The 25,451-nt window shown below is 42.4% G+C and overlaps 1 protein-coding gene across 1 annotated transcript in view; it reads left to right on the forward strand.

The window, feature by feature from the left end:
• The window catches only part of DPH6 (diphthamine biosynthesis 6), a 2,556,557-nt gene that overhangs the window by 1,489,643 nt on the left and 1,041,463 nt on the right, over positions 1–25,451 (forward strand). Inside the window, exon 12 of the mRNA XM_044073989.1 lies at positions 23,029–23,203. Coding sequence (XP_043929924.1) covers positions 23,029–23,203 — 175 coding nt within the window. The remainder of the gene's footprint in view (positions 1–23,028; positions 23,204–25,451) is intronic.

The raw sequence follows: 25,451 nt of genomic DNA on the forward strand, positions 1-25,451 counted from the left end.
ATGTGCTGTGTGCAACTTATCTGTAACAGAATGGACACACTGACAAGGTAGTTAGCACTGATAAACCCAGATCTCTCAGATGTGTGTATGACTGTTATGTGTTTGTCAGTGTGTCTATGACAGTATGTTACACTATGTATTGTTCATAAACAACCAATACATCTCCCATTACCATACTGTACAAGGCTTGGTGATGTTCTTCACTTAACATGTAACCTGGAACACACCTCATCCTAAAAGCTATGTGGTGTGTGCAATTAAGGCCACACAAATTAATAGTACTACGTACCTAGGTAGGGGTTCTAGTCCCAGTGTTGCCAAGTAAGAGTGTGTGTGTATGTGAAGGGATCTACTTCAGTTTGCAGAATATACCTGTCCCAGGAGGTCATCTCTCTGAGAACTGACTGGCAAATAGTAAAATTTCACAGGTATCATCCTGTGTAAATTAATTCCATAAAATCTAGTAGTAGATGTGTAAATGCCTTCTTCCCCACTGTATATCTGTACAGCGATACTGGGGTTGGTATATATAGTTGGGTGTGGATCCTGTGGACACAGCCACCATCATTGTGGTTATTGTTGAGTGTGTCCCCTCGCTTAGTTGGCTGTAATACTGTATAGTTAACAGGTTTAGTTGTCAATCACATTATCTGTGGTTCTACACCACCCCACACCGTCCAAAGTGTAGGGCTGTCCCACTCACACCAGCACTCCTATGTTTACCAAGTTGAGGATTGCACTACATTGGGAAAGGGGCTATATACCCTGCCAGTACTATCGTCAATGACATTAAACTAGCAGACTGGTTATTTCCCAATGTGATGTTGTGGCTATTCTGTCTTGGTGGAATTACATAGGCTAAAATGGGTTCCTTGCAAAAGTACATACATCCATGTGTACAGTATTCTCTGTGTATTGCATCAACACCAAAGCCTCTGTGTATGTTTGTGTGTTATACACAAATGTGGTGTGTACCACCCAGTACACTTGGCATTCTCCACTGTAGAAGGGCTGCTGACAGCCACCATGCACTCACCTGTATACACCCCCCAGACCTGTCAGGCATGTGGCACGTGCAGTAACTGTTATACAGACCTGAGACTTGTGTTCAGCTGTACCCAGGATATGGCACAGTCAAGGTGTCACCACAGTGCCATACCCCTTGTAGGAAACAACACCAGACCAACATCCTGCTGACACATAGACACCTACAATACAAACGGAATACATTATGGAGACCACAGTCACTCAATGTTAATAACAGCTATAATACATGATGGCTGGACAGCTACACATCCTGGCATGTAAGCATTAAAGTTTAGTGCTGAAAACATGTTACACAGCATTACATTGGTACACCATAGTACAGTCACCCTGTGCATCAGAACCATATTAGCCTGTCCCTGCATCAATGTTATGGATGACAGGGATGTGGCTCAGGTATCATCATATGCACAGGGTGTTGTGGGTTTGCCAGAGACCTAGGCTGAGCCATTCATTTGACATCATCTGTGTGTGTTAGGGGTTTCATTATTGATTGAGCTGTGCAGATGTGGTGTGTGTAGGTATGGGGTTGTCCTAGCTGTGTTGGTGATGTGTGTGTGTGTGTGTGTGTGTGTGTGTGTGTGTGTGTGTGTGTGTGTGTGTGTGTGTGTGTGTGTGTGTATGCACGCACACAGTTCTGCCATGTGGCTGCCCTATACAGGGGTTTGTTGGACAGCTGCAGACCATACCTGGCAGGGTGTGCAGTTCACTGTCTCTGGCCACGGACGCAAGAACTGTGCCTGACAGGGGTTTCACAATCACCACCAGGTATAAGCCACAATATGGTACTCTCTCCTGATGATGACATATGTCCGCTGGATCTGGGTCCCTCCTGGGACCGACCTGGGCCATGTGCACGTGGCCTGCTATGTTGTGGTGTGGACAACACCCCCCCTGCAGTGCTGGGGCTGGTACTGCCACTACTGGAGCACCTCTGACTTCTTGCACATCCACATTGACCTCCAGCTGTTGGTGTTGCTGGCCTACATCCACAACTCCCACCATATGCTCAAGCACAGACATTCCACGGTCGAGGATTACCACCCAACCGTCTAAGCAGGACCTCTGCAAAATAATGGTGGGCACCTTGCAAGATCACGGATTTTGTCAATAACAGCAGAATAAGTAGCCCTCTGCAGCCTCAGACCCTGTCTGGTATACTGTTCCATATGTGCCTGCACCTCCATGATGGCCTGAAACATGTGTCTGGTGACACCAGATGTGACACTTCTGCCAGGGTCATGATGACCAGAAGGCCTCCTATGAGCACCCCTGTACATCTGCCTGTGTGGTATCTTGCTGGGCATCTGTCTCTGGCTGCTGTGTCCAGACACATGTGCCATAGACACCACACTGTCTTGTCCCATGCCATTACCCACCAACTGTCCCTCATCTATGGCCACTGGGGATGGGGTATGTATAGGCAATGTGACTCTGTGTGGGGATGGGGTGGATAACAGTGGGATGTCAAACGATGGCACAGCTTCAGCCTCTGACAACTTTGCCTGTGCCTCAACACACCTATCATCATTGTCAGTGTCTGTATGGAAATTAACATCAGTTTGCCTGCAGGAGGGACCCTGACCCACCTTGCCATCTGTGAGGGGAAAACAAGAAACACACTTTAAGACCTGTACCTCATTGCTAAACTGTACACACACACACACACACACACACACACACACACACACACACACACACACACACACACACACACTTACAGGTGAGGTTGCACAAAGATATTATGCACAGACCTCTCATTGCCCATCTGTCAACATGCATGACATACGGCATTCAACAGCATGCACTGCAGCTATATTCAATCCCTGTTACCAACATTATACATCTCTGTGATGCATGGGTTGTGTTAGGTGATGCCCCTTCCCCTGGAACACACTGCACCCATGTACACAGTATTCCCGTGCACCTGTTCAGCAGCCTGGCATGTACTATGCACCATACCTCACAGGTGTACATGCCATTGCTAAATGTGTATATGTGTGTCAGTTTTGTTTGCTCTGCTGCTCACAGCCCCTGTGTGTTTGTCTGACACATACCTGGGATGATATGTGGACAGATGTCAATAGTTAATGCCTGATGTCTGATTTACAGATCTCATTATCAACGGTGCGTGTATGACCAATAAAATACAATTACACTGACAACCTCCAAACCTTACTGTGGCTATGAGGAGTGTACACACCCTTATTGACATGGTACCCTCTTCCCTGTTATGCCATGGGGCCACAATACTGCATATGTTAACATTACATGAACCTGATATGTGACATATGACCTGTGCAATCAAATGCAATATCAAACAAATGTGTTAGTTGTGCAGATGCTGATTGAGATGTATACAATCTGTGGGTGCATAAGTGTGCACACCCTTAACATGATGGTTTGTTGCACCAACTGTTAAGTGTACTACTGCAGTCACTATTCCTGGAAGCAGGTATACTAGCATGGGCCATCTGCACTTGCCAGTATTTGGTCACTCTGTCCTACAAATGTCCTCCAACTCTGAAAGATTGCAAGGTCAACTCGTGCGCATCCCTTGGAGGTCACACATTGCCTTCACTATTGCTGTGGAGTCAGGGTTATGTCTGCCACAATTCATGACCTTGACTTTGTGCAAATACAGCCATTCTTAGCGAGCTTTGGATGTCTGCTTCAGTTCACTGTTTTTTTTCAGGATGACATCCCTCCCCATCCTCAGCCTTTTTGCAGATGCTTGACAACTATGGGCTACACATGAGTGTCACTTTGCAGTGTCCCAAATTCAGAACACCATGTGTACCAGCCTAGTCCCTGCTAATGAATGGCAAACATACAGGTGTACACTGGCACCAGCAAGGTACATATGGGGATGGTGGGTCTGAGGTTGAGTGAGGTGTTGCTTGTGCAACACATGTATCTTAATTAATGCTGTCTGTAGGTTTCGAACTTGGTCTTTGTACACCATTACACATTGCAGCACATGCCTTTGGGGGACTTTTGATGTTATGCATGTGCTACCTGTAGAGGGCCCTGGCTGATGTTTCCTGTGGAACAATTGTCCCATCTTATTACTCTAACCCATGGGCCACACTTATGCAGAGTCCATGCAATTGTCGACACAGGTACTGCACAGCTGGTACTTGTTAGACATTTCTGTAACTCCCTCAGTGTTGCGTCATGTTACTAGACAGCCTCCATGACCAGTTTGCAACATGTGTCATCATCTGTCTTGGATGGCCATCTGTATATTCTACATTAATGTTGTCCCATACATCCTCGTCACATACATGACTGCACTGTTTGCCATGGTATATGCAATGGTGAAGTAAGGTTTCATGTCCCACTCCTGCATGCTACCTGTTGGGTATGGGATCCATTCCATGGCTTATAAGATGTGTGCAAGCCACGCATGCCTCTGTTGCAGATGAGTGGTCAAATTTGATGGACATACGTCTTGGACAGCAGACCATTTCTTGGTGTGACATTGAGGACCTGTACTTGCTGGAAGGTGCCTACTCATGAAGAGTGAATGCTGTCAGTATCTCAAAAGCTGCTTCCACAATATGTTAGTTAGAGTGTATACACACATATGCTTCCAGTGTTTGTTAAGGTATATATTCCCCATATTTGCTGTCCTAACATAGGATTCCATATTACACAGTCATTGCTCATGTTAGGACTACATTACAGGTTGTAAGGGTTGTGGAATGCAGTATTGTGATATGCCATTGTGTAGACCTGTAACAGTTGCCACTGTAATAGTGGTATACACACTGTTGTAGCACTGTATAAAGGTGATGTTTACGACATGTTTCTACTGTAGGCCATTTGTCCCACCATTATGTTCATCTCTGTGCAGACATCTTGCAATGACAGGTTGTCAGTTATATTGCAGGACTCTTACATACCCTTCAAATATGCCACCATGGTGACCACTGTGCTGCAGTGCAGTTAACAGCAACAATAAATGAGCATGTACAGCATGCATTATGGGTAGGTGTGTTAAATGTGTGCATGGCAAATACCATGGCCATAACATGGCCGGTGTATTGGCAAACCTGAACAAACAACACCATACTCACCAGCTACAGGCTGCTGCCCCAGAGGTATATCAGAGGGACCTACATAGTTTTGTGAAAGATGTGATGTCAGTAGCCACACCTGTGGCATTGGTACAGGGTGGGAGCAGCATTTCAGTACATCAACAGTGCAAATCCACAATACTACAGATTATGCACATCTATTTATTACTACAATGCAGCAACAGATTATATATATTTTATCTCACATATGCATGATTAAACTCTACAGATGCAGATGGATAAGCAACATTGGTCGACTGATGTGCCCTGGGGCCTTACCTGCATGCTCCTTGTCCATTGTGTGGGTAGCACCCACCTACACAATGTTATCTAGAGGGTCTTGTCTTTGCTGGCAGGCAGGTGCCCCAAGGCTGGCAAGGAGCTCCTTAGCATGTGTCGGAGGGGCTGGATGTCATGACCCCCCCCTCCCGTTGCTAGTTGGTCCCTCCTAATTGCATCAGCACGCTGACAGGTGTGGCGGAGTAGGTCAGTGCAATGATGCTGGACCTGCTCATAACTGCGGTTATGCAGGCCAACATCATTTATGCTGTGGATGAGCTCATTCCACAGGGCAGTCTTCTCCTGCAGATCATGGGCTGTACAGCCAAATAGGGTGTAGTAGTGCTGCACCAGGTGGTTTATTATAACCTAATTTTCCGGGGGGGGGGAATAGACTGGCAAACACTCCCTAAACATGGTGCCTGAAAGACATAAAGAGGAAAAAAGGTCTGAGGACCTCATACTGCAAGGATATAATAGTTGTTAATTCACATCTCTGTCTTCCCCCACTATATCTGCAACGATAATCTGAACACACAACTCAGTGGGTATATTTACAGCAAACTTACTGTTGGGACATATATCGTATTGTACAACAAAATATGCAATGTGTTTCTAGTCATGTTCCATGTGAAACACTATCATTGGTGGCCTGTTGCTAGCAATGTCACCTGCATGCCATTGTAAGGGCCACTATGGTTCCAAATATGCTTGTGTTCTGTTTACTATGTGACTGCTCCAAATCTGGTGTTTTGTGTTTATGGGGATATCTACGCATGCTGTTAGATGTAATCCTAGAATGTGTGGACTATTACTACCCACATATATATAACTGTGACACAGTAGCATGTTTGGGAAGCCAGTTCCCAACAAAACCCCCCCTCTCCCACCTCATCTGGCCATGTTACCAGGCCACAGCACATCTGGGACCCACCCTGGGACCTCATCATCTGCTGGTCCTGCATTACCTTCAGGTGGAACCACCTCGGGGGATGGTGTTCGTTCCCCCCCCAGGAGCACACACAGGATACTGTCACCTGAAGTCAGGTTCAGGGTCTGGTGCATAGGGAACTCCACAGAGACTTGGAGGATGTGCTACACCACCTTGAGGCCCTTGGTACACAATTACAGGGTCCACATGCTCCTACTGCTCAGCCCCCAGCCCAGGCACCTTCAGGGCCGTGAAGGTGCAGTTGTGACTGCCCATGGGTGGGGACCTTGGTCCCATTGTTTCCATTTGAGAGCTCATGGGCTTCCACATTCCAAACACCACTCCCCATCCAAGGTGATTACCCACCACATGTGTCATATATCGCCCCTGTATGCTGTCTTCCAACCCAACCTACCTCCCCAAATATACCTACTATCCTTCCCCAACATACCAATATCACCTTCACAAACAAGGGCAGTGTGTTTGTTCCCAACATGGATTTCACACCAGATATAACTGTCCGTTTTGCACCCGCTTACTACTAATATATATATATATATATATATATATATATATATATATATATATATATATGTGTGTGTGTGTGTGTGTATAGATATATGTGATGTTTTTTCACAGATATCGTGCAGCACTGTCGTTCAACAGTAGGGGAAATGTATTTATATATATATATGTATGTATATATATATATATATATATATATATATATATATACGTGTATATATACGTGTGTATATATATATATATATATATATATATATATATATATACACACACACACACACACACACACACATATGCATATATATATATATATGTGTGTGTGCATGTTTGTATATGTAGACATACACGTATATATATATATATATATATATATATATATATATATATGTATATATGTGTGTGTGTGTGTGTGTGTATGTATATGTATATATTTTGATTTATATATATATATGTGCGTGTGTCTGCATATCTGCAGACATACATGCATACATGTGTGTGTGTGTGTGTGTGTGTGTGTGTGTGTGTATATATATATATATATATATATATATATATATATGTATGTATGTATATGGAGTGCATTCAAACATCAGGTCCACACTCTTAACTCTCCTTCCTTCACAGCTGCACTGTTCTGCCTTGCTACAAAACAGACAGGTGTCACATGTGACATAGCCTAACATTAGAGGTGTATGTATAGAGACAGCTTGCAGGTAAGTCTGTTACAAACTCTGGCATTTGTGCATGATACATTTCACGTTAACATGACTGTCCTGCAGGTGGTGGGGTCTGAAACTCATGTGTCGTCATAACTTCATTACTTCCACCACCAGCTATTTGCCGCTGTAATATACATGTCTTGAGGTACAGAACACACACTATGATGGCTTACATCTTGTCATTCAGTGCTGATCTGCACAATTGACAGGTGTGGCCCACTGCCCACAGGGCCAGACGCTATGTCCATAGCGGTTGTTTATCAGGACATCATTACAACAGCAACTCTTGATAACACATATAAATCTTTCCACATCATTTATCCCATTATTACAGACCAAGTACTACATTCAGTTACATGCATATATGTTTCACATACCTGTTGTTGTATTGTCCTCTCTTCTAGGTACACTTTTATGTGTCCCTTGTGTTATATAGTTTTGTTTTGGTTTGGTTTGTAGTTTATTATTTTTTCTATTTCTCTCTCTCCCCACTACAGTGTTTGAGCTGCTTTGAATAGGTTGCAGCATGGATTTTGTAGGTGATGCTCATGATCAGGTGATGGCCTCTGCACCAGTCAGTGTTCACCACTTGCTAACTGCATGCAGCCAGCTGTGTAGTACTTCCAATTACCACTGCCATGGCAACCCACTACTATAAATTACTACATCATGTGAGCATTGTCCCTTTACCTTTCCTGTATGGAAGACATCCTACCTGTATGTGGGTAGCAGTGTTACAGACCGCAGGTAGCAATACCTCTTACAACAGGACTTAAAGACACAGGCCAACTACATATTTGTATAAGGTTCCAGACCTACAGATAGTGTGAGTATTGTTGTTATATGCATTGTATACCGCTAGTTTTACAGGGTTTGTGTGTACATGCTAGTTTTGGATGGAATGCAGTCTGTCTGCATAGCTCTCAACTGTGGGCCTATCCACATGATTGCCAGAGGATTGGCTGTTATGTTTTGTCTGTTCACCACACAGGTCTTGTCTCTGCTATATCAGTGGCATTTGTTCTTTTGAGTGCTATCAGTACATGGCTACATCCATTTGTGTTTCTGACTTCATATTCCTGAGTTAGGGTATGTTGCAACCAGTCCTGTAACACCAGCAACTTTCACAGTGTATAACAGCAATATTGCAAACATGGCTCTATGTTCCAGCCTCTGTCCTCCACCTATATACTAGGCTTTGTCCATATGGCATGTAGTAAGAGGATTTTAAGTAGTGGCTTATCATTATGTAGTGCTAACATACCTGCTATCATTCCAGTGATGTTGTGGACTCCCACACATATTGTGGGGTAGGGTCCATATATATGAGGGCTACAGCTGGACAAAACATGTGTGACCTTGTACAGTCTAGAGGTCAGTGTATGTAACACTGTTATATGCTCTTGTAAGTCATTCTGTGAGGGAAGGGTATGCACCACTTTTAATCTAGGCTGTTACAACATGTGAGGAATATCAATAGTAAGACACATGAAGGTATATGGTTGTATATTTTCATACATTTCACCATGGGAACAGTGGTGGGCATAGGCGGTCATCCAGCTCCATCTGGAGGACACTGCGCACCATTCCACAGACCTCCTCCCAGGTGACAACATCCTTACATGCCCACTTGCAGTGGGGGGTGATCCCCATCCCTGCAGTGGTTCCACCCAAGGGTGGTGCAGGACAAGCAGATGAGGGAGGTCTGGGTTGGTCTGGCCTGGTGCCTCGGCCAGGTGGGGTGGGAGAGGCGGATTCACTGAAATCTGCCTTTTCATATGTGCTATGGTGTGGCAATTAACATTGAATATTGGTTAGTCATGCACAACACATTACACATTAATTAGAATAGCATGCATGGATATTCCCATTTACCCAAAACAGTGCAATTATAACAGTGCCATAGCAAACAGAACCCATGCATATATGGAATGGCATTCAGGGTTGCAACAGCATGCCAGTTAGTGGTATGTCAGGCAGGCAATAATATGATTATTCAATATGGAATATTAGTATGCACACAGTTTAAACAATGATAAACCAAATGGAACAATGGTCCCAACAGTAGAGGTTTGTTTAGGAACATACCAATGTTGGTTTCAGTGTGATGGCTGGATCAGTTGAGTGGAGCGGGAAGGGAACAGATTCAACTGACAACTGCTATCAAGTATATTTGTCAGTACACTACTATTCACTTCTCTACATTCTGACATCACTTACTCTCTGCCTGGGCCATGGGGCTGCTACAGCACACCAACAGCTGTAGGTATCAACAGAGCAACTGTACCCTTATTTTAGTTAAACACATCAGACCTGTTTCTATACCAATTTTTTTACCTGAGGGCCTGTGCAGATGAACGGTGTGCACATTACTTTGCTGTTTCTGCACATATTTCAGATTCATATATTAGTTGCAGGCCCTGGGGTGTGTGTTGTGCCTTTCACATACATCTACTGTGACATTCTGTGTGTGCAGGTTTCTTGGCAACTGGGGAAACTATCCATTACAACGTGACACTTGAGGGGCTTGTCTGGGCCAGACTGCTGAGTGTGGATGTCTAGCTTGCATCTATTTGTAGGACTGGGGCTAAGCAACACAACAATTGTACACCTTTCATAGTTATACACATCATACTAGTGTTTATATTCAGATTTCTTTACCTGTGTGCCCTGTATGGAAAATGTATGTGTTGCAGTACATTATTTTTTCTATTCAGATTGCAGTTTACAACTGTACAACCAGACTGAGATTTTAGTGGTGGTCCCTGGATTCAAACCATGCTGTGTGTGCAAACTTGAACTACAGGCCTAGTCCTTATCAGACTAAGATACTGGGGAGGTGTTGTTTGTTGCTTGCAACATTTCTATCTAGTACATATTTTTGTGCACAGTACTTTTATTAAGACATATTGCATTATTTGTTTCCCATTTTCAGTACAAATTATGCATACACAACAGACATTGGTGTCACTGTGGTGTCACTGTTTGTGAAGCATGTGCACATTAGCTGGATTGCACATTTGACTGTTTTACAACGACATACTGCAATTTAGATTCCTAAGTACACAGTGTAGGTTTTAAGTCTGCACCTGTTAGCCTTATACATTTCTCAGTACATTCACAGCTACATACGGCTGAAATTGAAAGGTTAACACAAGACAATGCTGGCAGACAAACAAGTAAAACACATTCTGATAGGAATATGTACACTTGCTTTTTTCCAGTTATTTCACATGCCCATTCTAAAGTATGCAGACAAGTAGTGTTAAATCAGTTCACCACAGTTAAGGCATTCTGCAGGACATACAGATTTCTATTTATCGGGTACAAGTGAGATGACACACACCACCTTTATTAGTTTTGACATACATATCTGTGTACGACTCAGAACTCCACAATTACTATTCCTGCATGATCTGCAGAGGGGAATCCTTTTCATTTCTGTTACAGAAGCCCTGACATTGCACTTTGTTGGCAGGTTCACTCAGACACACTCATACATATTCTAATATTTCTCTCCTGCATATTGTACGTTGTTTGCTACTGATATCTGTATTACACAGCAGCTGGGAATACTCCATTGTAACACTGGCAGCCTGACACAGGCATTTATTCCTGAGTTTAACAGCACAATTATATATACAGGCAGTACTACCATTACTATAATTTTGATTTCTTACTGCTAATAGTAGTGGGTATTCTGTACTCACTATACTGCGGATGCAGCCGGACCAGTTGCTGGGCATGAACCTCCACATTCTGGGACCTCTCCACAGCAGCTGTATGGGGAGACATCACACATTAATCACACCTGCACAGTCACAAGTTTAACTTTTTCCATACTTAGAGATACATAAGACTGCATACTTACAGACAGGTGGGACATCCCGCGCTTGGGCTTCTTGGAACTACTGGTCCAAGAGTGCACCCCTCCCCCACTTCAGGTCGTTATGGTGATGACGTACCTGTTCACCATTCCGGGGTATGCCAGTGGCACTGGTGAGATCACAAGTGCAAGCTGGTCCCAGGCCTCCGCTTTCTGCAGCGAGTCCTGGTACTGGCCCTGCAGCAGCCTGTCATCATGATGTTTAACTAGGAGCCCAACCATGACCTTGGAATCCTGGATGCCTCAACATTGCGCTCGGAAGTGCACACCTTCACCAATGCCAGACATTTTGGTCCTGCTGTGTGCAATCCCAAATGGTTATGGCTGTATTCTCACCTGTGTGATTTAAATAGAGCAGTTTTCCCACACTTTTTCTTGATTGGCCAGTTTTAATATGCTGCACTAGGCTTAGCTCCACGCAAATCCACATAATGCTTACACCAGCTAAGCAGAGCTGAAAGCAGGTAAGCAATACTTACACTAGCAAAGCATTGGTTAAATCTATTTTTTTAAATTAAATTTATAAATTATTTTTTACATTTATATTTTACATATTCCCACCTCTACTGTGCTATATGTGAGCCATATGATTGACATCTATCATTCAAATTCCTTAAAGGTTTATTAAATAATTTGCCAGAGGGGGGATATGAACCAAGCATGTTCTACATGCTATACCATGTCAGTACCAATACGCTGCATCAGCTTGATGACGTTTTCTATCAGAGTAGCACTTGTCTATCATTTTCAGGATTTCAGCCAGGCTAAGCATAGCGGCATGCCGCACAAACAAGCTGCACGGCACTTAAACTTCAGATTTATTTCATGAAAAAATATATTATTACATTTTTTTATTTTGTATTCCTTTCCTCTTGCCCTACTGCTTCCATGCATGTAGGGCAAAAGTGCATACATTAGGGGGTGTGCACTTGAAGGCTGCTGCCTTCTAGGTGTTTGTGTTTTTTTTTTTTTTTTCGGTGTCCGCAGACACTGAAATGTTAGCTATTTACATTTCAGTGTCTGTGGACACTTGTTTACTATATAATATTAGAGCCAGGCTTTAATATTATATAGTTTGACACTCATCTGTGTCAGAAAGTGCCATACGGCACTTTCAGAGTGAAGGGGTCGTGTTTCAAGTGCAGGCACTGCTGACACATGCCCCTTGCGCTCACTCCTGGTTTGTGTCCATTTAGTTTAGATAGCAGCGCACCTTCATGCATATGCAAGGCTTGCCACTATCCTAAACGGACACGAACCACTCTGTGCTAGAACAGCCTTATTCTTGCACGGAGCTTCGTGAATCCAGTGGTCCATCCTAGTTGCAAGCATTTTATATCACAAACCATACTGACACGCTCCCAGTTGCAAACATTATACATCATGTATAATCTACCCAATCAGCTCATTTAAGTCCTGCCTTCTTTTAAACCTCATTCCTACCCTGTATGTATTATACACACAGTTCCCATTTTTTCTTACATAGTTTGCTCCTACCCTTTTCGAAATATCTCAGTTCCATTTGTTTTATCTCTGTTTCTATATTTCTTACTTCTAGTATAGTTGGTTTAGATTTTGACTTCCATTTTCTAGTAATTGCTTTTTTGGCAGCCACCATAATTAGACACATCAAAGCCTTACCATGTCTAGGCAATTCCGATTCTGCATTGTAGCTCAGAAAAATCATCCCCTCATCACACTAGTCTGCAAACTCAGCATCTCTGAAAGTGTATCCCGCAGGGAATTCTTAAAGTCTGCCAACTCACCACACTCCCAGAAACTATGTTCCCAATTACCTCTTTTTTTTCCCGTCATATCTCCAACATGTGCTGTCTGCCTGAGGAAAAATTCTCTGGAGTCTACTTGGGGTATAGCAATATTCATGTAAACATTTCCAAGCAAAAATCCTAAATATTCTAAATTTTGTTGCATATTTGGGAAACATACATATATCCTCCCATTGTTTCTTTGTGATTTGCTTATCCATTCTCTCTTCCCAATCCTTTCCAACCTCCTCTGATACTTATAGTTATCATGCAGTATTTTATATGCTGTACTAATTATTCCTTTTTTAATGGCAGTTTCTGTTCTAGATTCTACTAAAAACATTACAAGTACTGGTCTTTCATTTAGGACCCCCTATTTCTTTCTCTTTGCCTATACTCTGATATTCATCCTTGATAGGAAAACAATGCAATCTCTAACCTACAGTCCAAATAAATTCTTGGCATTTTCCCATTCTGTCATCTTTCCCTCTCTAGTTATTTGCTCTGAGTACCTTGGTTCCTTTGTCAGCTTTCTCAAATAAATTCTAGCCCCTGTTGCCTATTGTCTGTATCCCTCATTGCAGTCATCACTATTGACATAATCTCCTTTCTCCATTCCTTTGCTGTAATTCCCTCTTTCCCCAACCCACGAACAAGTTAAACCAAACAAATAGTATAGGGTACAGTATTAGTCAGGCCTGTTTTTAAAAACTACAGTTATCTGGCATCTGCCAATCCCCATGGGTGCCGGTTAAGTGAGAGTTTACCGTATTTGAAAATATTACTGCATGTAATATCACCACCACCATGACTGTATACTGGCACTATAGTTTCTGATGGAAAAGTAAAGATATATTTGAGTGCATCCCTAAGTAGGAGTCTCCTCTGTAGAATTTATGGCATTATTATTTATTTTCCTAATCTGAGTCATCTGAAACTGTAAGCAACACCACTGGAATGTTTTGTTCAGAATTAAATCTGTATTAAGCAAAAAAGCTAGGATTTTAATTACTAAAGATCAGCAGAAAATAGCTATTAACCAGAACAGTAAGAAAGGAATATTTTCTTTATTCAACATTTGTCATACTACTGCACTAATACTGTAGAAATTTAATACACATTGAGGCATCATATTTGCATAAAGCTGACAGCGTCAGTTGTTTGGTTTCTACATACATCTGTAAGGCCAAGAACATCAATGCACCATGAACAGAGAGCAAACAAACAACACATAAGTACAAACCATATGGCTTATTGAATTTATATATTTTCATGCCAACCAGCTTGCATTAGACTGGTGACAGCAATGACCTACTGATAGTATCTGGGTGAAAGAGCAGCTATGACATGGTGATGCTAAGTATGATATTTTCCTAGCCCCCCACACACACGCAGTTAGTGTTTCCTTAACAGTTACATCACTTTTTAGTACCAGCTGATCCTTATCATCATCATCATTACTGTGTGTTTGTTCTTACAGCTGATCTGAAGATGGTCCATCAGGAAAACAAATGTAAATAAATAATCTGTAGGCCCTTGTCAAGATAGGTGAAGGCTGCCAGCCTAGCCAGAAAGAATTTTGTAGATAATTCTGTCATTTGTAGATATTAATTTAAGCCACAGGCTTGTTCTCTTAAATGGGAAAAAATGCTGTTAAATGTGGAACTGCAAAAATGTAACAACAATGCACTCTGCTGTAACAAAGCTGATAAGTCAATTCTTTGATGGCAAAACTCGGAGCCAAGATGTCCAGATAAAGGCATTCTGCCTATTGTTTTGAGGCCAGAGTTAATGGGTAGAATTTGCATGTATGATTTCTTTTATTGCTCTGGTTCCTGACCAGCTGCAAGATCAAAAGGGCTATTAACCTCTGAGAGCCTGTTAGCCTGGGAATCAGAAAGAAAGGATGTAATCTGAAATGAATCAGTGGTACTGTGTTATCAATTTAAGGACAGAATGAATGAGAGTATTTGAGCATTTGTCTTGAGAAAGTCCAACTCACCACTCTGCCTGTGTCTATATGTAAGTAGGATTTCAGAACTGTGTTTTCTCTTAGATATAGCTAGGAAGTAGGAAGATTAGACAAGTTTGTTTTTCTGTGATGTCAGAACTTTTCTACTGCATTATTTTAAACATTTCTCTGTGATCTCTGAACTCTTGACTAGCACTGTGTAGTAAGAAGTATTGTCTTGTGTTTTTATTATTTATTATTAAATATTTTAAAACCTTTTAACTGTGGCTGTTTTGTGTAGAGATAATTTAAGCTCTAAGAGTACATTGCATGTATATAGTGATACTGTACCAAGTCACTCCAAATAGGTCTTGACTGGTTGCACTTACCATTTGGATAATAATATTGCACAGTATAATTGGACACCCTTTCATAAGGGCCTTTGAGTAGCAGATAAATATTAGCTGGGTGGTGTCAGTGATTTCTACTGTATTGTCTGGGTAAAAGGGGCGCAGCTGGAGAACCTGTGCCAGCCTTCTCCAGGAGTGTCTGTGTGGTTGTATAAACTCTTATCTCAAAGTGTGTGTGTATGTGTGTCAGCTACTTGGGCAGGGACATGAAGCACTGGTTGGACAGAGATGGTGCTGGAGGGTTTAGCTTGCCCACTAGGATGAGATCTGGACCCTATAGATGTGCCAGTGGGGAGTCTTATTGGGAACCTGTAGAGAAAGGGAGAAACTTACCCCAGACTGACTATGATCTCTATGTGCTCTTAAGGGAAATTGTACTTTACAGTGTGTGTATTTATTATCCTTTCCCTATATGGACGCCCCTCACTGGTATTAGTGGTGAGGATTAAGGCTCCTTGATTGCTGGGCCAGTGCACGGGTATCACATGTTAATTGTTTGGCAGTGGTGGGAAATTCACACCACATATTAATTAGCTGGCAAATACTAACTGGCTTGTAGTGGTGTGTGTGGGTAGAGTGAATTCATGTAGCTTGTGTACAGTAATCACTGAAGGTGTTTTGTACTCTAAATCAGCCACGCAGTGAATACTCAGAGTTCAGATCATAATTGTTTTATTTCTTTTGTTAGCTTAGTCAGGGAGAGCAGGGAGCATGTCAGCAGAGGATTACAGAAAGCTGACAAGGAGCCAGCTGGCTGAGATGTGCCAGACTAGGGGACTGGTGCATGGAAACTTGATTAAGGCAGACATGATTGCAGCTTTGGTCACAGCTGCATCAGAAAACAGCAACCAGGAGGATGATCAGACTGGCAGTGGAGATGTACCACCCTCAAAGAATGGACAGCTCAACCTTTCTGCAGAGGACTTAAAAATCCATCTGGAGCTAAAGAGACCTGAGTTGGAGGCCAGGCATTTGGAAATAAAAGCAGCTGAGAGACTGAGGTATCTAGAGAGTGAGGAAAATGAGAAACTATTATGCCTGGAAGCTGAGGAAAAGGAGTGGCAGTGGCAGCGTGAGAAGGAGATGCTGATCCTTCGCCAGACTCATGGAGGTAATGGGGAAGGGAGTAACTGGACCCCAGAAGCACAAAAGGTGAGTAAATTTCTTCTGCAGTTTAAAGAAGGGGATAATTTTGGTAGTTTCATTCATATGTTTGAGAGTGTATGTAAACCGTATGATGTTGACCAAAGGCTCTGGGTACAGTTCCTGACCCCCTTACTCATGGTAAAGCTGTAACTGTGTTGTCTAAAATGTCTGACGTTGACTGTTTTAATTATACTATGGTTAAGAACTGTTTGTTAGAATTGTGTAAGCTAACACCTGAAATGTATAGGAAATGGTTTCATGAGCATAGACACAAGGCAGGGGAAAATGTGTGTTAATATGTTGCTGAAGTGAGCACTTATTTTCATAGGTGGGTGAGTGGATGTCAGGTCGCCACTTTTGAAGGGCTGGCAGACCTTTTGGTGAGGGAACAAGCCCTTAGCACTTTGCCTGAGGACATGAGGATGTGGTTAGCTGATAGACAATGTGCTACTTTAGATGAGTTGGGGAAGAAGGGAGACATATACCTAGCAAGCAGGGCATCCCTGCACAGGAAAAGACCCCAAGTACTGCTCATGGGTCTAAAGGAACCCATGGTGGGAAGGACAGACTGCCCAACAGAATCTGCCAGTAGCAGGGGAAGCCACTAGTCCAGGTACATGTCCAGAACCTATGGTGAAATGTTTTGAATGCAACCAGTAGAGCCATGTGGCATACAGATGTCTACAGAGGCAAGGTGGGGAACAAAAGGTGAGAGAGCCAGTAAGTGGGGAAGACAAAATGCCAATAGTAGGTTGTCTTGAGACAACAGGGGTACCAAACTACCATCCTGCAGATGTCCTGATAGGGAAGGATTTAGATGAGGCAGTACCACGTGTTAATGCAGTTACATGCAGTCAGGCTTTGAGGCAAGCATGTGGGTCTGGTAGCCTGGGGCAGACCCAGACAGACTGCATACTTGCAGCCAGGACTGGTGAGGTGATTACTTCAGGGAGGGAGCTACTCTGTAGCGGTGAGACTGAAGGTGAGCCACGGCTGCTTGTGGGTACTGATGTTCCCTTGGACAGAGTGACTTCAAATGTAGAGGTTAGTAGTACTACCCAGGCTGACAGTGAGGCACCACTGTCAGTGGATGCTAGACTTCCTGTGGAAGGGGAACTGGGTAGGGTTACAAAGAGAGAGTTGAGACAGGCTTCCCTCTCAGACCCTACATTGCAAGGCCTGAGGCAGGTAGCTAGTAAGGCACCTGATTCTCAAGGGAAGGGGATTCTGTATACTGGGACAAAGGGTTACTGTACAGAGAGTGGACTCCTGAGGGAGGGCTAGAAGGTGAGAGGGTACAGCAGTTGGTAGTGCCTAGAGCCTATAGTCTGGCACTTCTAGCCATAGCCCATGATATTCCCTTTGCAGGTCATATGGACATAAAACATACAAAGAGACATATTATGCAGAACTTCTATTGGGCTGGAATTTCAAAAGATATAATAGGGTACTGCATGACCTGTGAGCAGTGCCCAAAGGTAGGCAAGGCAAGAGACAAGGTGAGAGCTCCTTTGATGCCTTGGCTTGTGATTGGGGAGCCATTTCAAAGGGAAGCTATGGATATTATGGGGCCTCTGAGTACCCCACGTTCCACAGGGAAAAAGTATATCCTAGTGGCAGTGGATTATGCTACACAATACCCTGAGGTTGTGGCTCTCTCCTTGATTGAGGCAGAAAAAGTGGGAAATGCTTTGTTAGCGATCTTCAGCAGGGTAGGTTTCCCAAAAGAAATACTGACTGACAGAGGTGCCAATTTCATGTCAGACATGTTGGCTTGTCTGTGGAAGTACTGAGGGTTGAAGCACATGAAGACCACCCCCTACCATCCCCAGACTAATGGTCTTGTTGAGAGGTTAAACTCTACAATCAAGTCCATGCTTCGGGCATTTGCAGATCAGTTTAAGAGGGAGTGGGACAAATATTTGCCCCATCTGTTGTTTGCTTACAGAGACATTCCCCAAGAATCCACAGGTGTTTCGCCCTTTGAGTTGTGTATGGGCATAGGGTGAGAGGACCTCTTGATTTAATTTGAGAGGAGTGGGAAAGTGAGTGTGAACCTCACAAGGAGTCTGTTGTGGCATATGTCCTAAACTTCAGGACAAGACTCAGGGAACTCATGAACTTGGCCCAGGAGAACTTGGCAGAAGCCCAACAACAGAAAAAGGTGTGGTATGACAGGAATGCTCAAGCTAGAGAGTATGATGTGGGGCAGCAGGTAATGGTTCTCATTCCTGTTAGAGACAACAAGCTGAAAGCAGCTTCGGCGGGACCCAACAAGGTGGTAAGAAAGGTAAGTGATGTTAACTACATGGTAGAACTGCTAGGCAGGAGGCAGGGGTACAAATTGTACCATGTTAACATGATGAAAACTTACCATGATAGGGAGGCCCTTGTGCTGAGCATTTGCAGTGGATTGCAGAAGGAATTTGAGGGAAATCTGTTGACTGATCTCCTCAGCGAGGCTCGGACTGACACCTCAATGGAATGGGTAGCAATGTCCCAGCAGCTATCTCCTACCCATGTTCGAGAAATCCGAGCAGTGTTACAGGAGTTTGGGGGCATGTTCACTTAGAAACCAGGGTACACCCACCTGGTGCAACATCAGGTGGATACAGGACCCCAAAGGCGTATTAGGCAGGCCCCTTATTGCTTGCCTAAGAGAGTAAAACAGACTCTGAGGGAGGAGATACAGGAGATGCTGGAACTAGGGGTGATTCAAGAGTCAAACAGTCCCTGGACCTCCCTAGTAGTGCTGATGCCAAAGAAAGATGGCAGCACTAGGTTCTGTGTGGACTATAGGAAATTAAATAGTCACACAGAGTCAGATGCTTATCCCATGCCTAGGACAGATGAGGCACTAGAGCAGCTGGGTGCGGTTAAGTATCTTGCAACCACTGATCTTACTAAGGGTTCCTGGCAGGTGCCCTTGACTCCCAGGGCTAAAGAGAAGTCAGACTTTGTGACTCCTTTTGGCTTGTATAAGTTCACAAAGATGCCCTTTGGGATGAAAAATGCCCCAGCGACTTTCCAGATGCTGGTAGATTATATCCTAGCAGGAGCAGGAGGGTTTGCCCTTGCTTACCTAGATGATATTGCCATCTACAGCCATTCCTGGCAAGAGCACCTTTAGCATGTCAGGGAGGTGCTGCGCAGACTACAGAGGGCAGGGTTGACCATTAACCTCAGCAAATGTCAGGTGGGTATGGCAGAGGTCTCCTGTCTGGGACATAGAGTGGGGAGTGGTGACATCAGGCCAGAACCTGCTAAAGTAGAAGCCATTCAGGCATGGCTGCACCTGTTACCAAAAAGCAGTTGAGGGCATTCTTAGGCACAGCAGGGTACTATAGAAAGTTCGTCCCCAGTTATAGTACCATATCTGCTCCCCTCACAGACCTGACAAGGAAGAATAGGCCAGAAAGGGTAGTATGGACCCCAGCATGTCAGCAGGCATTCCAGGAGCTTAAGGAAGCTTTGGGAGGACCCCCTGTGTTAGCCAGTCCAGAGTACAGCAAGGATATTGTTGTGCAGGTGGATGTTTCAAACCATGGAGTGGGGGCTGTACTTAGGCAGATTTCTTTAGAGGGGGAAGAGCACCCAGTGGTTTATCTTAGTTGTAGTCCCTCCCAATCCAGGGAGGAATACTATGCTGCTGTAGAAAAGGAATGTCTAGCCATAGTGTGGGAACTGCAGAAACTTGAGCCTTATCTGTATGGAAGAAAAGTCACTGTAGTGACAGATCACAGCCCCCTAAAATGGTTACACAGAGCCAGCCAGCAAAATGCCAAGTTGCTAAGATGAAGCCTAGGGTTGCAAGCATATGATATGTCAGTGCAGCACAGAAATGGGATTAGCAATGCCAACGCAGATGGGCTCTCAAGACAGGGAATGGGGGTAAGGTTTACTCAGATAGACTTAACCCTCTCAAGCAATGTTTCTAAAGGGTCACTTGAAAAATTAGCTTGAGTTCCTCAGGGGGGGAGATGTGTGAAGATAGGTGAATGCTGCCAGCCTAGCCAGACAGAATTTTGTAGATAATTCTGTCATTTGTAAATATTAATATAAGCCACATGCTTGTTATCTTAAATGGGAAAAAATGATGTTAAATGTGGAACTGCAAAAATGTAACAACACTGCTGTAACAAAGCTGATAAGTCAATTCTTTGATGTCGAAACTCAGAGCCGAGATGGCTAGATAAAGGCATTCTGCCTATTGTTTTGAGGCCAGAGTTAATGGGTAGAATTTGCATGTATGATTTCTTTTATTGCTGTAGTTCTTAACCAGCTGCAAGATCAAAAGGGCTACTAACCGCTGAGAGTCTATTAGCCTGGGAACCAGAAAGAAATGATGTAATCTGAAATGAATCAGTGATACTGTGTTATCAATTTAAGGACAGAAAGAATGAGAGCATTTGAGCATTTATATTGAAAACATCCAACTCACCACTCTGTCTGCATCTATATGTAAGTAGGATTTTAGAACTGTGTTTTCTCTTAGATATAGCTAGGAAGTAGGAAGATTAGATTAGTTTGTTTTTTTGTGATGTCAGAATTTTTCTACTGTATTATTTTAAACATTTCTCTGTGATCTCTGAACTCTTGACTAGCACTGTGTAGTAAGAAGTATTGTCTTGTGTTTTTATTATTTATTATTAAATATTTTAAAACCTTTCAACTGTGGCTGTTTTGTTTAGAGATAATTTAAGCTCTAAGAGTACATTGCACAGATATAATGATACTGTACCAAGTCACTCCAAATAAGTCTTGACTGTTTGGTTGCACCTACCATTTGGATAGTAATATTGCACAGTATAATTGGCCTCCCTTTCATAAGGGCCTTTGAGTAGCTGATAAATATTGGCTGGGTGGTGGCAGTGGTTTCTGCCGTATAGTCTTGGTAAAAGGGGAACGGCTGGAAAACCTATGCCAGCCTTCCCCAGGAGTGTCTGTGTGATTGTATAAACTCTTATCTCAAAGTGTGTGTGTGTCAGCTACTTGGGCAGGGACACGAAGCACTGGTTGGACAGAAAGGGTGCTGGAGGTTTTTGCTTACCTACTAGGCTGAGATCTGGACCCTATAGCTGTGCCAGTGGGGAGTCTTATTGGGGACCTGGAGAGAAAGGGAGAATCCAGCCTCAGACTGACTGTGATCTCTGGGGGCTCTTAAGGGAAATTGTACTTTACTATTTGTGTATTTATTATCCTTTCCCTATATGGACACCCCTCACTGGTGTTAGTGGAGAGGATTGAAGCTCCTTGATTGCTGGGCCAGTGCACAGGCGTCACAGCCCTATACAAAAAGTTAACTTTGCACATTATTGTAATATATGCAAAGACACAAGTTTCTTCATGTTATGCTTTTGGTTTGCTGATTACGTTTTGTGTGTATTGCATTTAAATAATTTATGTAGAATCACATTTGTGTCTTGCTGTTTCCTGACAGTTTTGCTGTATTATTATAAAATAACCCAGCTAAAGTCTCAAACATCTTGCAAAATACTCCTTAGCAAAAAAAGATTCAAAAGTAGCACAAAGTATCATATTCCTTGGTGGGGGGGGGGGGGGTCAGTCTAGACACACAATACATATGTCGTTAGTCATCAAAAGTACACAACAATAAAAAAAAGGGTGCAACTAATAGGGAATGAACAGAATACTATTCTGATGGCTTATAAGCCCTGTCATTTATTGAGTATATTGACATGATTTATCAGGATATAAGCTAATTTTTCAGTGCATCATATTTTGTCTTGTATTTTCGTACTTGAAATATTTCTCTGGAGTTTTGTTACAGCATATTGAAAAGTTTTCCATATTTTTGAAACACAGCTGATAGTGATTGGTGTTTTGAGTAGCATTAAGAAGTAGTACAGTATGGTAGTTGAAGTCTCATTATGCAAAAAGGGGTTTGAATCCTATCATCTCCAACACTTGTGTACTAGGTGACCCTAAGCAGGTCATTTAATTTTCTTGTATTCCTATTTCTCTCCTGGAAGAAAGAATCATCCATGGATAATTTTGGGCCTATCTAGTGCAATAGACTAATTTAAAATTAAGTACTGCTTTTATTTAGACTTGAGCAGTATGTCTCATCTATTTTGTTTAGCAAAACTCTAGAATATACTTTTTTTTTGAGTTTCCACAACATTTTGAAGGAAAAATAATAATCTGCTGTTTATTTTCAGTTACTGTGGGATGTTGGACTTAAGCATTACTGTGTATACAAGCTGTTGACAAGACAGTAAGTTATGTGGACATATGATTTTTACTGACTTCTTGCTTCTATTTTTAGAGTATGCGTAGAGGCACCATTGTTTGATGGCATCCTTTTTCAGGCTGACTGTCTTGTACACAAACATGAGATGATGAATAATGACAATGTCCGCCACGAGAAACAGGTCATGCATGTTCAAAGTATCTCACATTGGGCACCTGCGAACATAGGTCCTTACAGTCAAGCTGTCAAGGTAAACAAATTGTAATTGTTTTTCTTGCAGGCAGCAGGCTGCACCTGTGCTTGTTAACCTTTTCTCTTACCAGACATTTCTGGAGAGCTAGTCTTAGTCTTATGAGCAGTGGCTTTGACCATACTTGTCCAGTTAGCAACTATATTAAGTAATAATGAAAATGTATTAAATAAATGAAATAATACACATTTCTGTCTTAACTGTTTCTACTTGACTTTGTCTTAGTATTTTGTTTTTTCTATTCATAACAATATGTCCTGTACTTCAGTAGCATTTCTTGTTAGTTGTAACTCTTACACATGTCAGAAAGAATAGTCATCATTACAATGCAGATTAAATTAGCTTCTTTCTTTGGCAACTTAAAAATTTCAAAAAGGCATATTAAAGGAGTGTGACGATCCTTCGTGGTTAAATATGCATTTTATACACCAGTTGTTTTATTGAATTTCTTTTCCATCATTAACATTAGCAGCAGCTTTCTGGCTCAGTGGTGTTATTCCCTGACAGTGACTGAAATAACCTGGGATTGACTGCTGACCCTGGAACTGGAGGGCCAATGACAGAGGGTGAAAGTCTGAGGCTGACACTGACCTCTCCCATGGGGGGGGGGGGGCTGTTCCAACTCACAACAGTTCCAACACCTGCTGAAAAGAGAGGTGCACTGCACAAAGTGAACATAGTAGTGAACACAGTTACACATATGAAGAAGTGTGCACACCCTTTGGGGGAAGCATTGTAAGCCCTTGTGAAAGGAAGTATGCATACTAGCTGACAGAAGTAGGTTTAGGAACTACATTGTAGAATGCCCTAATGAAGTTTCCCAGCCTGGGTAGAATTAGCTTCTCATTTTCTAAGCAGGTGTTATCAGTCTGGGGCTGTCATGTCAGACCCTCAAGGCACTGGTATGAAAGTGCCCTTAAATGCAAGTTTAATGGTCAAAGCACTAGACCAAAACCAAATATAGAAATCAGCCCTTTGCTAATCACAGTTTTTCATAGTATGTGCAGTTTTGTTACTGTCAGCAGAGCTAGATTAACATTTTTGACCAGGAGTTTATACTCTGGAAAGTCATTACTAGCCAGTTCTATTACCAGCCCTAGCGTGGTTTGATGCAATAGTATTAGCACATTGTCAGTGTTAATATGTGATGTGACTATTTAAGTGTTAAAACTAGGTCATATCTAGAATGAAAGAACCCACTTTGAAGAAAATGTGGGAAAAAGTGACAACAACTTAATATGGAATCTTTCACATAGACCTTTAGACAGGTATGAGTTAGAAGTCCTAAACAAAGGACTTTCGTTCATACCTACTACCAATAGTAACATGATAGACACCATTCTAGATATTAAATTGTTTGCTCGTAATTTGCAATTAAAATTGCTCTTTAATAATGGTGCTAGCAATACACGACTTGTACAATTTCATAAACCTAATGTATTTGTTCCTAGTTTACATCCATTAGTGGATGTCTTTTGCAAAATGGTTGTAGAGGATATCTACTCAACATCAAAGAAACCTTTTGTTTATTCCAAGATGGGTAATTTAACTTTTAGACAGAAAAAGGCACTAAATAATCTTAAGAACGATAGAAACATTTCAATCAGACCAGCTGATAAAGGTGGCCCAGTAGTGGTGTTAGACAGAGAAGTATATAATAGTTATATGAAGGAAATGCTGAGTGACTTTACTTTTTATATACCTATAGTCTTGCATGTTGTACAAGAACATGTTCTTAGGGTGTATAATACATTGGATGATGTGGTACAATTACATCTGAAATGTACAATTTTCTATGGATTGAAAATCCATCAATTCGAACCATACAAGGATTACCCAAAGTACATAAAGATCCCATACATCCACCAATGTAGCAGGCAGAGGTTGGGTTACCGAACCCTGTCAGTGTTTGTATAAAATGCTAAGACCAGTAGTAGATCTAAATCCATTTATTCTTAGGGATTCCAAACAGTTTCTGTTGGACCTGTATAAGGAAACCGCCAATCTTCTTGATACTCTCCCTTACCTGCTTGTTACAACGGATGTTAAATCTCTTTTTACTAATATTCCTAACCAACTAGGTATAGTTAGTATTCAGCAGTACTTGTCACACTACACTGATATAGTAGCCATCAAGATAGACTTGATCTGCCTGTTATTAGAGACAGTGTTAGAAAACAATATTTTCTTTTTTAATGATGAATTGTTCCTTCAAAAGGATGGCGTAGCTATGGGCACATCTTGTACC

This window comes from Protopterus annectens, chromosome 6.part0 (genome assembly GCF_019279795.1).
Source record: "Protopterus annectens isolate FY-2018-M chromosome 6.part0, PAN1.0, whole genome shotgun sequence".
Classification (NCBI taxonomy): Eukaryota; Metazoa; Chordata; order Ceratodontiformes; family Protopteridae; genus Protopterus; species Protopterus annectens.